General features: G+C 46.3%; 1 protein-coding gene across 2 annotated transcripts in view; it reads left to right on the top strand.

Annotated features, from left to right (window-relative positions):
• The window catches only part of vps13b (vacuolar protein sorting 13 homolog B), a 284,391-nt gene that overhangs the window by 43,081 nt on the left and 226,696 nt on the right, over positions 1–14,614 (top strand). For both annotated transcript variants that reach the window (XM_078095599.1, XM_078095600.1), the window contains exons 14-16: positions 565–734; positions 973–1,167; positions 4,383–4,507. In XM_078095599.1, coding sequence (XP_077951725.1) covers positions 565–734; positions 973–1,167; positions 4,383–4,507 — 490 coding nt within the window. The remainder of the gene's footprint in view (positions 1–564; positions 735–972; positions 1,168–4,382; positions 4,508–14,614) is intronic.

The raw sequence follows: 14,614 nt of genomic DNA, 5'->3' as shown, positions 1-14,614 counted from the left end.
CGGTGGTTCCCTTCATTTTCTTCCTTTCTGGATGTTTTTGGTCTTTGATTGAACAAGTGGTTTTATGAGTTGAAAAACAAGGAACGTATGAAACAATCGCTGTAATGGATATTGCACAGTGATGCCGCTTCTTTTTAAGCGCATGTTGATTTTATTTAGTGTACTAAGGTGGTGGTTTTTGGTTGGAAAATAACTTTTTATTGTTTTAAGGCTGCGGGCGTAAAAGAGAGGCGCCCACTCATAGAAATGTAGTGTGCTCTAAATCAGTGGTCCCCAACCACCGGGCCGCGGACCGGTACCGGTCCGTGGGCATCTCCTTTTACCGTGCACGGCAGTTTCGCCGACCAGCGAACACAGAGCGCACGACTATTACCCCCCCATGTCGATCGTTCCTGCACCTGAGGTTGCATACTGGTTACATACTGGTTAGATTCCCTTGTGTAAACCATATGATATGTTGATATGAATCGTTTAATCTTAAACTCCATCCTCGCTCATTACTTCACCTCGGCGATGTGTTCCAATGCTAACGTGTTGCTCCCTATTATGTGATTGTCTCTGTAGAAGTGGTTGAGGAGAGCCACAGTGCAGCTACTCAAGAGGAGATATCAAGCTTAGAGGAGTTCATCCCGACCAGGCTGACGTGCCTCACTGTGCTTAAAGTCTCAGTCACCGTCTCCATGGCTGAGTTCAACCTTCTACACACACTGATGCCGATCATCATGGGATGCAAGGTGGGGCACACACACACCAAACTTCTTCCAAGCAAACTCCTATTTCCTGATTATGAAGTAGGTCTAGAGTAAAAAAAAAGTAAATCATCAAATCCAGCCCCTTATACCCATCATTATAAAAGTCCCATAGTATCAATTCTAGATTTAGTTTAAGTTTAATAACTCACCAGAGAGAGTCGGCCTGCGTTATGCATTCTCCCATTTAATCCCTTTCCCTTTCAAATCCTCCATCTCCCAGACTGCACCGGGGCCAGTCAACAGCCCAGCCTTTCAGCCAGTGCGCCCTCTACCTGCTGTGCAGTTCCAAGTGGAAAGGGTGAATGTTGAGCACTCGGTACCCATGTACGCTCCAGAGCTGGTCAGCACCGTCAGCGGTCTGAGCCAGCCCTCTGACAACCTGCTCCATCATTGCTACGCACACCTCTACCTCAAGGTGAGCTCTATTAGAAACTGTATATCACAGCTGTTCTGTCTGTACAGACAAACAACAAATCAACCAAAAAGGTGACTCAGGTCAAAGTTCTATTACATTAACAAACTCTGTATGTTTTCTTCCATTATCGTCTATTATATATTTGATCACGGACAGTACAAAAGTTATAGTAGACTCGAGGCAAAACCTACATTTACTCCTCCTTTTCTGTTTTATTTCATAAGTTTCTCGTCATATTCTTTTGAGTTGAGACTCAATTCACATGGTAATTAGTCTGCATGGTCACAGGCTGAACCCCAGAGACTGATGACCTGGATGACCCTCTCTCCTGGTCATAAAGATTTCAGCGCTGGGCTTCCTGATGAGCACCAGTCCAGCTCTGGTCTACTTCATGCTTTCCACTTGATGGGATGCTACATTCTTGTATTGTGCACCGTTGACATTCCCTCTTTTCTGCTTTTATTGAGTGGTTTTCAAAGCCGAAAAGATCAAATTCATCGTAAATTACAGTTAAATTTACCATCAACATCAAATAGAGCCTAAGAAAACATTATTTAGTTTGTCAGAGATCTACTATTACATCACTCTAGCATCATTAGATGCATTTTAGTATGCAAAATGTGTTCTACAATTAGACTGTACAATGACAGATCAGATACAAATCAGCTGTGAGTCATTCACATCATTGATTTTCCTCTTAATGTGTCTCAATATGTTGTATACATAGCTATGAAGCATGAATTCTTAATATACAAACTACCTGACTAGTATGTCATTGAGATAAAGGGGACATTAAAGTCACTTTAGCGTCTGAATTAAAGGTTATTAACTCCTACTTTGCTTAACAAATCATCATAAATCAACTACAAATGTAACTACATAGTTTACTTGAAGGTGTAGTAATATGGCACTACGGTGGCTTTAGCAGATCCAGCTCATCCACTTTTAGGAATCCCGGGTCAGAGATCTGGGGGGATCTGGGGTGGCCCAGTCTGGCCTGGTCTGTTTTTTCCGAAGGCAGGATGTTTGCCGGACATCATGCTGGTAGTCCTTATCACAGGGTCACTGAAGGGTTAACAGTCAACTGGCCTGTGGCCAAGGATGTTCTGAACCATCGGCCAATCAGCATCCACCGAGATTCTAATTCTGCCTCTGGATTTTGGCAGTGGGATCATGCCGGGGTGGAGGTCACTCAGGCAGCAATTCACCCGGTGCAGGAAGTGATTTGGAACAGGTATAAACCGTGGCTTATCTTAATCTGTGTTTTATTGACACTGGCTGACAAAGTTTAGGTGTCTGTGCTGTGTGGCGGTTAGCCATTGTCTCACTTTGTCGCACCGTGGTCCATAGACAAGGACTGAAAGTCACCCTGGCTCTCCAAAAAGGAAACAGAAGTAAATACCGATACCGATCAGTATTGAAGCCTAGGCTATTTGAATAACCTGGTGTCCAGAGAGCTGCAGGGAGTTGGTCTGTGTATATATATACCCAAGCTTGCAACTTTGATACTACTCTGTTGTGTAATATTCCATCCCCGGGCCAGTTGTCCGTTTCTAAATGAATCATCATTTTAGTTTAGTTCAAGGTTGTGTCTGTCTGCTCTGGGCCATGTGCTCAGCACAGCGGTTTAGAAGACCTTCTCTTGGAATAGAGTGAATCCTGCCATGACCGTATACAGCAGCTGCATGAGGGACAACTGGGCCCAGCCATCATCCACTACCTCAAATATTCAGCTGGGCTTCATCCACCAAGCTCACTGTTAACAGTATGTAAACATTGAGGTTGCAGTACATTATGCGTCTGGCAATGGGGCTACCAGTAGCTCATATAATAAAAATACGATCATGAGCCACATTGTCGTTAAACGACAAAGCACTCTCCACTTGAAAAATAGGTCAGTGTTACCCGACGTGACGCTGGAAGCTTGGCGTGATCTGGACTGGTGTGGAGCCGAATGATCTGGTCTGTGTGAAGGGGTGTTGTGACTGGGCTGTCAACTGAGGCCATGCAAGACTGTTGCTTAATCTATTGCTGCTTTAACTCATCACAGCAGTGGTTCCCAAACCTTTTCTGTCGAGCCATCCTTTGATGGCATAAGAACATTGAAGCCCCCCAAATGGGTCGTACCTTCTTTGTTTTGAATTAATTGCATGCATAATAAATTATATACTATAAAATAGTACATATTACCTTACCACGTCAATTTATTTTTAATTTTTCTTGTTTACTGAAAATACAAAGTGAAATACCCATGAATCTTAATTTCAGTGCAATCTATATATTTCCCCAAATTTAAAAGCAGTATTGTATTCTGATCAGATCATGTTCACGCTATTATGCTCACATGATTGGGGCTGTGGGTTTTCTCTCTTTAGTGGGCTTCATACTGTCTGCTATCAGTAAGTATTTTTTTGTGCCGTAGTGGTGGTGGTGCTGGTCACGTCGCCCGCACTTTCCTAGTCTTCTGACCATCATTCATACACTGATGACAGGAGTTTGGGTTCCCAGTTTGGGAACCACTGTGTTACAGTATGTGGGTACACGTACAGAAAAACTGAGTTCAGTCTGCCATTTGTCTGTAAACCTCTGTGTACAGCGTGTTCAGGACAATGTGAATCCTACTTGAGTCACCTTGCAGGCTATTCGTTACTTATGACATGTCATCTTTGTGTCATGTCATAAGTGATGTCATCTCAAAAAGCTATGAACGTATATGTAACACAGAGAACATATACATACATACACCGCTCTAATGACAGCGACATCCTGTAAAACAAGGTAGCCCCGCCCTAAAGCCTACCCTGCTGTATTCTCTATTTAACTCTAAAGGGACCACAATCTAATAAATGAATATCATGCTGTATTGAAAACAACATAAAACTAGAGATTGAGACCATAAACTCATGTTTTATTTAAGACTTTCAATCTGTTCAATCTGGCTTCTTGTTGCCACCAGAGAAGTTGCCCATGCAGGTCAGTAGAGAGAAAGCAGGTTTTAAGACTCTTCCACATTGACTTCATGCTGAAACTGTTTGTTCAGTCAACAAGGATGATAAGATGATGCGGCCTTCTTTTTGTTGTTCGTTTTGTTATTTCCATGGAGGCAGCTGTATGAGGAGACGTTGAGTCATGTGTGTCATGTGTCCCCCCCCCCCCCCCCCCCCCCCACCTCCATATGTGAAACCCCCCTTTTCTGTCCGTCCCTCTTTTTCCAGGTGTTTGGGTTCCAGGCCGGCTTGACATGCCAGGACAATACAGGAGCTTTCCTGCCTCTCATCCCCATCATCCCTTCCTTCAGCACTGCACTCTACGGGAAGCTCATCCAGATGCCTTCATACTGGTAAGCAGTTGTAATATAGATGGAAATTTGAGCACAAAGGCAGAAAGACTTCCCCATGTCAACATCAATTAAATGAGCTATCCTCTCAGTAACGGCAGTGGAATTTAAAGTTATATTGTAAACAACACTTTTTTTTAATAGTTTTGCTATCCTAACACAGCTACCTCAAATAGTTTAGAGGCTTTGACATTTCACTTTTGCCTTTTTTTTAAATGACAGGGATTGAAGTGGTGTCCAATGAAGTGAAGCCCAATCATGTATCAGTTTGTACTTCCTCCACTGTACATGCAAGGTATCCGTCATCCTGCAATGGCTAAAGATACTTAGCCAAGTACAGTAAACAACTGACACCACGGTCACATGACTGCACGTACCAACCACCACAGATATAGACTGACTAGTCAAATTGGTGCCGTTTTGTAGTGTAATTTAGCCACTTGTTAGCAACCACAGGGATATTTACTGGCTTATTTTAATATGGTAGGACAAAACAAAGTCTCTCAGTTAGACCGCAATTCCCCGAAAACCCATTCAAGAGGACGAGTGAACAGGAAATGCAAAAAGGCCCATACCGAACCGATTCCTTTTTGGGAAATGGTGTGAACCTCCTGTGTGTGTTGGTCCATGATGGTGTTTATATTCATGCTCGACTTCTCTGTATACAGTGTGTGTGTGTGTGTGTGTGTGTGTGTGTGTGTGTGTGTGTGTGTGTGTGTGTGTGTGTGTGTGTGGTGTCAGGCCGTGTCTTGTACTTCATAAAGAGGACTGCAGCTTTTTGAGGGCAGTGCATCAGAGGCTATTTAAAGTGATGGATGAGCCCGTTCTGCAGCGGTCGGTGGGGAAAACAGAAAAACACATCATCTGGTAACAACTGCAACTATTTCTCACATGGTTTGAAATACAAGGAGAGGAAAATAATACAAAGCTGTCTAAGGAGATGAAAAAACATATTGCCATATCCCTGTCCTCCTACCAGACTGGGGATGACTCATCGGGGATGTCCCCCGAGAGAGGGTAAGAGTTGACAGAAAGACAAGAAGGGGAAGAAGAGGAGTACGCCCCTTATTCTTTGAATGTTGAAGTTATCAAAATACAGAGAGAGTCGGAGAAAATGCAAAAGTAGACAAGCTGCACAGATACTGTAAGCAGAGAGTGAGTGGAGAGCAGAGAAACAGATGAATGGACAAGAAGAGGGGAGAAACACTTTAGAGAAACAATGAGCTCACTGTAGGGTTACACTATCGATGTTTGTCTGTCGCCTCTGACCTTACCTTTTTTTAATTGAAAATGTCTTAAAGAACTTAGCCTTGAAACATGTCTCTCCTTTCACTTTAGTTGATATACATATCAGCCACAGTGAAAGTGAAAGAGACACGTTTCAATGCTAAAACAAAAGAGCCTTTTGATACATACATTATGTGTATGTATCTAAAGGCCCTGTTGGGGTCAGTTCATCATTTAAGTACGGCTTTGTAAAAACAAATTAGTAGTTTGTGTCCTGCTGTCTATTCAGATCAACTCTCGCACGTCTGGTTGGTAGAGCAACAAATGAATGAAATGAAGGTTTCCAGTTTTTGATGCAAGCACACACTCACACCCTGTGCCCTCTCCCTCACACCTTCCAGTCAAAGTGCCTGTTAAAGCAGAAAACCTGTGAGAGCACTAGCTTGGGAATCCATTTCCCCCCATTAGTTTGGATTTAAACATGTCAGAGACCTGCAGATGGTTTTGACTTCTGACTTCCTCCCCAGGCAAACATTGTATCTACTCTACAGCGGTTAGCTGGCCACACAGTGAACCACTAGGCCCTCACTCGTTGGTGTGTGCGCGTGTATAGAATCTGATTCCCCGTGCTCACTGCTCCCAATGAGAGACGGCTAGCTGCTTGTTTGATCTCTAGCTCCCCGTCTGTTTCAGCCCTGCCTGCTTTTAAATAGTGGATTCAGATGTCAAACGGGTGTTATTTTTCTTTCTGACAATCACTAGATGTTTCTCATCTCCTGAGAGCCCCCCCGTGGCTTTTCTCTCCGCCTGGACCAGCCCTTAGAAATAACACTGACAACCCCTCACAGTCTCCTCGACACTTTAAGAAAGCACTGTGTTATTCTTTGTTGCAAGCAACCTCTTTGATGAATCCAGTATGTCCGGTATCCAGCAGGAGTCCTTGTCTTCTTATGCTTTGAGTAGGTTATCTGTTGTGCTATCTGGCATTGTGATCATACCTAAGAATAGGTGAACACGTCAAGAATTCTTATACCCTTAACAGGATTATTTCCACTTCATCTCTTTTTCTTCATCCTCAAAACAGGTTTAGCTTGATGTTTCCGACACTTTGACAGCTTCAAAGTGCTTCGGGTGCCTGTTTGTTTCAGTGTCAGTCTCTCTGCTGTAGACCATAATGATACTAGGAGATTTGTGCACAGTGATGAGCTCCGAACCTGCCAGTGACTCATATTTGACCCTCTTCTGTCTAAGTGGGAGGTATGGCCTGTCTCGCTCACTGACCTGTGTGTTGCAGCAGTCAAAATCCAAAGAGCACAACCTGACAGTTTGCCTCTGAAAGAATGATGATGAGCCTGTTTGACGGAAAGGTTGGTTAGAAGACGAGGAAAAGTAGAGGGTGCCGAGTGACAACCAGCGATCTTATTAAGTGAATAGTAATCAACCAATTTGTTTTCCTATTGCTAGAGATTAGCTGACACACTGTTGCTGGATGGTCTTTGGATGTATGTGACGTGAAAATGGATGGCCAGTGAATCCGACTGTCTGATTTAGTTGCCGCTGACTTTATTCTCTGTGCGTCTCGGCCATGGGATTCATGGGATTCGCCGTTGGAGCCAAAGGATGGACTCCACCAGGTGGTAGCATTTAATTTCCCTGCATGGATGTTTGTTTTGGGACGGCTCCTCTGCGCTGAAACAACTCCACAACACCCCTTTCCAACATGTTCTGTTCTCAGGGCAGACACTCAGCAGGGCTCCAACTGCTTTTTTAAAGGAAAAATTAAGAAATGTGGGAAGCATGGGACCGTAGTGAAGGTGCAGGAGAAAGCAGCAGAGAAAAAGTGCTTTCTGTCTCCAGTAGTTTTGTTATGCACACAAATGCATAATCATCAGCTTTTTCCATTACCAATGTAAAAGGTAGCTGTGGATTTGCCTTCCTCTGTATTTAAAGTAGGGGATGACTGACAGCAGAGAAAGGTAGCTTGGAGTGGGAAAGTGATGTCATGCACACATTTTGCATCCCTCTCTTCCCCCAGCCCAACCCCCCCAACCCCTCTCTCATGCACAAACACAATGCTACACTAACATGTTTGTCGTTGTCCTTGCCGGAAGGTCATGTTCAAGCAAGTGTATGTGACTGCCAGGTGATCATGGGAGATTTGAAGGGGCTCTGGGCGTCTGGAGACCCGGCATGTCTCCTGATGAGTTGGCCCACGCCGCTCGCTGCAGCTCAGGTTTCTTTCAGTTTCACCGCAGAAGCTCTGGCTTCTCATAGTGGGCAGCGAAAGGGACTTACAGCGAGGAAAGTACACCGCCTTGACTTCTTTCCTCTGCCAGCCTCAGCTTTTACTCTCCGTTTGGGTATGTGTGTGAGACCTTGGATAGTTCCTGGTGAACTGAGATGCATTTGCTTCCTGTGTTTTTAAGCAAAATGTCTGTTTACGGATGGTTAATTGCTCCAGAGGAATGACAGATTTTGACTTCTGGTTCCCCAGTTCCCATTTTTATGAAGAAATTAAATATCCAAGACGGGACTAGCCAAACCAAAATATAATGAATCAACCAACAACAATGTATTCTTCTTCTTCATCAACATAAAGTGGATAATAGATTTCAATGTAAGAGCAGTTCTATGCAAACATCCCCTAAAACGCTGTTGAATGGGTTTGCTCCGCTGTGATATTTCAACCTTGTCAGCATGTCATGTCCATGTGGAGATAAACTTCAGAGGTTGAACTTTAAAACAAACTAAACTGTGTAATTTGGTTGTTCTGACTCTAATAAGCCTCTCTGGGAACCGTCACCTTATCGTGGTGGAGAGGTTTGTGTGTCCCTATGACCCTGAGGGCTGTGTTGTCGGGAGCCTTGTGCTCCTGGTAGGGTTACCCTTGGCAAAGTGGTCTCAGGCGAGGGGCCAGACTAAGAATGATTCAAAAAGACCCTATGAAAAAACGGAAGCGGGAAGGAGTTACCCGGCCCGGAGGAAGCCCGGGGCCCCCATTTGGAGCCAGGCCCAGATGGAGGGCCCGACAGCGAGCCTCTGGTGGCCGGGTTTACCGCGGAGCCCAGCCGGGCACAGCCCGAAGGAGTGACGCGGCAGCCCAAGACTCTACTCCCCATGGGCTCACCACCTGTGGAGGAAACCGATGGGGACGGGTGCGCTGCTACAAAGGTAGCAGTGACAGTGGGGGGTCTAGACGGAACAGACCTGGGCGGCAGATGCTGGCTCTGGGGACGTGGAACGTAACCTCTCTGGGGGGGAAGGAGCCGGAGCTTGTGCGGGAGGTGGAGCGTTATCAGTTGGATCTGGTGGGGCTTACCTCTACGCACAGCCTCGGCTCTGGAACCACACTCCTGGATAGGGGGTGGACTCTATTCTACTCCGGAGTGGCCCATGGTGTGAGGTGCCAGGCGGGTGTGGGGATACTCATAAGTCCCCGGCTGAGTGCTGCTACATTGGAGTTTACCCCGGTGGACAAAAGGGTCGCCTCCCTACGCCTTCGGGTGGTGGGGGGGAAAACTCTGACTGATGTCTGTGCATATGCACCAAACAGCAGCTCAGAGTATTCGGCCTTTTTGGAGACCCTGAATGGAATCCTGCATGGGGCTCCAGTCGGGGACTCCATAGTCGAGAGAAACTGTGGCAGGTGCTGCGGGAGTACGGGGTGAGGGGGTCCTTGCTTGGGGCCATCCAATCCTTGTACGCCCAAAGCGAGAGCTGTGTTCGGGTGCTCGGCAGTAAGTCGAAGGCGTTTACGGTGGGGCTTGGCCTTCGCCAGGGCTGCGCCTTGTCACCAATCTTGTTTGTGGTTTTCATGGACAGGATATTGAGGCGTAGTCGGGGGGAGGAGGGTCTACAGTTCGGGGGGCTGCGGACCTCATCGCTGCTTTTTGCAGATGATGTGGTCCTGATGGCATCTTCCGTCTGTGACCTCCAACTCTCACTGGAGCGTTTCGCAGTCGAGTGTCAAGCGGTCGGGATGAGGATTAACACCTCTAAATCTGAGGCCATGGTTCTCAGCAGGAAACCGATGGATTGCCTACTCCAGGTAGGGAATGTGTCCTTACCCCAAGAAGGAGTTCAAGTACCTCGGGGTCTTGTTCACGAGTGAAGGGAAGATGGAGTGTGAGTTTGGCCGGAGAATCGGAGCAGCGGGGGCGGTATTGCACTTGCTTTACCACACCGTTGTGACGTAAAGAGAGCCGAGCCGGAAGGCTGTGTGTTTTTGCCCGTTGGCCTTTCGCGTTTTGCCTTTTTGACTATTAAAGTCTTTTGTTTTCTAAGAAGTCTGCATTTGAGTCCTAACTTTCCCGCATCCCTGACAGGTCATGAAGGATGGGTCATGACCGAAAGAACTAGGTCACGGGTACAAGCGGCCGAAATGGGTTTCCTCAGGAGAGTGGCTGGCGTCTCCTTTAGGGATAGGGTGAGAAGCTCAGCCATTCGCGAGGAGTAGAGCCGCTGCTTCTTTGCTTCGAAAGGAGCCAGTTGAGGTGGTTTGGGGCGCCTCCCTAGGGAGGTGTTCCAGTCACGGCCAGCTGGGAAAGAGGCCCCGGGGAAGACCCAGGACTAGGTGGAGAGATTATATCTCTGCACTGGCCTGGGAACGCCTTGGGATCCCCCAGTCAGAGCTGGTAGATGTGGCCCGGTAACGGTAAGTTTGGGGTCCCCTGCTGGAGCTGTTGCCCCCGCGACCCGACCCCGGATAAGTGGTTGAAAATGGATGGATGGATGGACACTATTAAGGGTGATTCCCTTGCCTGACGCCTTGTGACATTGTGCCCAGGCATCACCGTGGCTAATATATAACTGAAAGTGAGTGTTGGCTGTTGTTAAATAGTAAGCTGGGGCCCACTTGATCACTGTCACAAGATCTCTGGTCAGGGTGTGGAGGTACATACTGAGACGCAGAAGGTTCTCTTCAAACTGCATCAGTAACTCTGATCACTACATCCTAAAGGGGGCTTTTATAAAATCTTCCCCATTCCGAGGGAGATAGTATGGTAAACAGAGACTAGTAGTGTTGACGTCGATCTTCCTTGTCGGTACACTGCCATGTACTAGCTGGTCTTCTGGTTAGCAGAGGGCCTAAAACCTCAGAAATTAACTTTCACTCCCAGTGAGTTAAAGTGCAGCTGAGAGGCATCAGGCTGTACTTCCCCCTAATGAAAGGCAATGTATGTGGCCGCCAACTTCACAGACTCTCAATTGGTCCGCCTGTTAAACCTGTTACCCCAGATAAAATCGCTGCCTGCAACAAAAATAAAACGGGGGGGGGGGTGTAGTGTAGTTAAAAGTGCCACCTGCATCGATCTCCCCAAAAACCTAACCTCACACCACATAAGGGCCACCCGACTACGACAGCGCGTGGAGGCTGCGGCCGGGGCCCACCGACCCACCAACAACATTCCAGGGGGGCTTGTCATCTCGCAGGTCATAACTCAGCCCTGTGCCAGCTTTTATGTGGCGTTTTTAGCAGAAGTTCCTCGCTCAGCCATTTCTGAACGAGCTAATTTCTCCAAGCATGTGGCGCTACAGGTGCAAGCTATATGGCCATGGAAAGCCAGGTTTTCTCACTGAGGTTTCCAAATGGAAAATAACCTTGGTTCTCCCTTGATATCTAATTATTACATTGTCGATGGCTACTTTGGGTTTTAGCACTACCTGTAGGACGTACGTGAAGTTTAGAAGTCTATTACTGTGTCTAGACTTTAGATTAGCTTCTGTTGTGATTTATGAAGGCTGCTTGAGGCATCTGAGGCACGAGGCTCCTGGTGTGATTGTAATGCCTCATTACTCCTGTTCATGGTTACTCATAGCAAGCTGCTCCTGGTCTGTGTCTCCCAGCACAGCCAGGCGCAGGAGGACAAATGCATTCTGTGTCCTGCAGCGGGGAGCCGTGAGCGTCCAGGTCAAATTCAGCAGATGTACGTGCCAGTGAGAACATGGAGCATGCCTGTTTCATTTGTCCACCGGCCATTTTGGCAGGCAACGTTGTTAACAAGCTGAATCCGGATAATCATCTTAGGTGATGAAAAACTGATTTGGGAGTGGATGCTGAGTGGAAAAGTCAATCCCGGAGTTTTAGTTTACAGTTATACAGTTAGACTTAAGACACATATCTTGTGAATACTGAACAGTGTATAGGCAGGCTTACGGTTACTGCAAGCTTTAATGGGGCGGGTCATTAAATGACCTTTAAAGCCAGCGTGTGGTTGTCGCAGTCATGCTCAGCTCTGAGTTGTGGTTCAGAGGCAGTAAGAGCAGCTCAATCAGCTGAAAACAGGGCAATGCATTAATCGGGGAACCTTCCCCGATGGTGAAGAAGCAGAGGAGTGTTTTCAGAAAGAGAGCAAAGTTAGGCACACTGCAACAAGCAGGCTTTATGTAGTAACAGGTGTGTATCCAAAGCTCTTGGCTGGCACATGATGTAATATTGTTCCACCCTTCACTGATCGTGAGCTGCAGGGGTAAAAACATCATATTCCCTGTGGCACTGCCTATAAAGTGTTTTGGCAAGCTTTGCAGTCTACATGTGGTGTCAGACAGTTTTATTTGCTTTCATGGCTGACAGAGATCAATGGACATATTGAGGAGCCTTGGTATTAAGGAAATGGCATCAGGGAACATCAGGCTTGACTAACGTCTCCGTCGTAACGGGCGCTCTCGTCAGCAGACAGATCCTCAGTGCCGCAGAGAAGCCCCTGCGCTGCAGAAGCTGTGTGCTCGCCCTCATAACTACAAGTGACGTTTGGTAGCTTAAATCAACACCGGTTCTTTTTCATCGCTAAAGTCTGTATCAAGGGCTGTAAGGTTCTTAAAGAGCATCCATGGTGCAATCCAAGAACACCATTGAATTTGAACTATACCATGAGATGTGTGTATAGTCCGGGGACAAGATGGTGAGTGTCGGAGCAGCTGTAGATGTTTTCCACTTGACCGAGAGAGGGACAACAGTGGAAGTAGGGAAGGGCAGATGGATTATCAGCTCCAAGTGGATTATCATCTACTGTGGGGTGCATTCCACTGTCCTCTCCTCCCCAGCCAGACCTCAGCGATGCTGCGCCTCTTCCCAGATGCGAGAAAGGATCTGCAGTCGGTGTAACGAGGCGCTTGGAAAGCTGCTGTTACTGCGATCCCCCTCCTAATAAAACCCCATAGTTTTATTTAACCAGGCTTTTTTCCTTTTTTCAACAAACATCTGTGTGACGGTAAAAGGCTTTGAGATTGATACTCATCAAAATAGAAGACAGCATCAAAAGACTTTCTGTTGTCCGCTACATTTGTTGCTACGGCAATAGGGTGTACAAAAGTTTATATTTAAAAAAGGGGCAAAATGAAGTCTCTGGAAAGAAGTCTCCTATCTCTTGCGTGTCCTTATAAGGAACCGCTTCCCCTCCACAGCTGGACATTTTGGACAGAGGCAGGAAGCTACACGCAGACACACGCATTATCCGGACACACACACACACACAGATACGCAGGCCTCTTGATGTGTTTCCCTTTAACGCCTGATGAACCACGTCATTGCATTTTCTCGCCTCGCGGTCTGCAGCTGTCTGCACAACTTGATTAAAACATTTCTTTTAGTAATCCCTGTGTAATGAAGCCCTCTCCAGAGAGAGAGAGGGAGAGAGAGTGTGCGCGTGCATGTTTTGGGTCAGGGGTGCTCCAGATGGGAGGAAGGGGAGGGCTGTGTGTGAGAGGTGAGAGAGAGTTTCTCTCTGTGAAGAGTTTGGGCCGTTCTGGACCGATGATTGAGAAATGCTCACATGGAACACCTTCGACCCTGGGGAAGCACAAAGCTGGGCCGTGGCCACAGATACAGTCCTGACTGGTACCCAGAGCCAGGCTGTTAAAGACAGAGGTTAGAGAATGGATGTCGTTAGGGTTAGGGTTAACCCTGGGTTCGGCAGTCAAATTGCACCAGCAGAATCACAGCGGGAAAGTGAACAATAAAGTCGAATACATAAAGAAACAAGCACAGTACAGGTACAAGTTGATATAATACCTGACGGTATTCAAGTAGTATATGTGTGAGTTAATAAAAGATGGTTGAAAGTACCTGTGATACTTTAACAGTGCAAGGAAGGAAAATACCATCACTTGTGAAGGGTAACATTTTGGAAAGCCCTTTTAGTCACTCAAAGTCATTTTTTCTCAGAACTGGATTTTAAGTCCCATTTAGTCACCAAGACAATCGCTACAGCGGCAGCTCTGGTTACATTACCCAAGCCAATGATATGGGTCCTTTGCAGTCAAACAAATTAATTGGAAAAAAAACTACTAGAAATCTACTACTAAAAATGTGCCATTTTTTTATGATTTCTTACAGTCATTTTTTCCCTTGCTTGGCTCCTCTAGGTTAAAATAACTTATTATTTTTTTAGTTATTGAAATGCCTGTCATTTAACTCACTTGACACCCAGGTGGTATTATGCTCCCCCCACCGCAGTCGGCCACTTAGGTGTTGTTGTTAAGCGCCGAGTGCTTGTATGATTTATAATGTTCATTTGAAGACACTGTAGAGGGTCTTTTGTAGTAGGATAAAAGAGGGGACTTGAGAGCAGCCCATAACTCACTCTGGTTATTTTCAAGAGGGGTCACTGACCTTGGCTTGGAGAGATGAGGGTGCGGGGGGAAATTCTGCAATACTTCAAATCAATCTGCAACACAAAGAAGTAAAAAAGGTAAGGTAGAAGCTGTCAGTCTTTTCTTCCCCCTCTGGTTCCCTCCAAAAGAGTGCTCGCAATTGGAAAACAATGGCCGTGGAGGGTTTGTCTCCCTGTTTGTGTAGGGGCATGTTTGTATTGATTATTAAGGTAGGGTGTGACTGTGAATGATTCGTAGAAACTGCAGATAACTTATCACTAGTCCCAAGAC

The sequence above is a fragment of the Gasterosteus aculeatus genome, chromosome 20 (genome assembly GCF_964276395.1).
Source record: "Gasterosteus aculeatus chromosome 20, fGasAcu3.hap1.1, whole genome shotgun sequence".
NCBI lineage: Eukaryota > Metazoa > Chordata > Actinopteri > Perciformes > Gasterosteidae > Gasterosteus > Gasterosteus aculeatus.
This window is presented reverse-complemented; position numbering and strand designations above follow the sequence as displayed.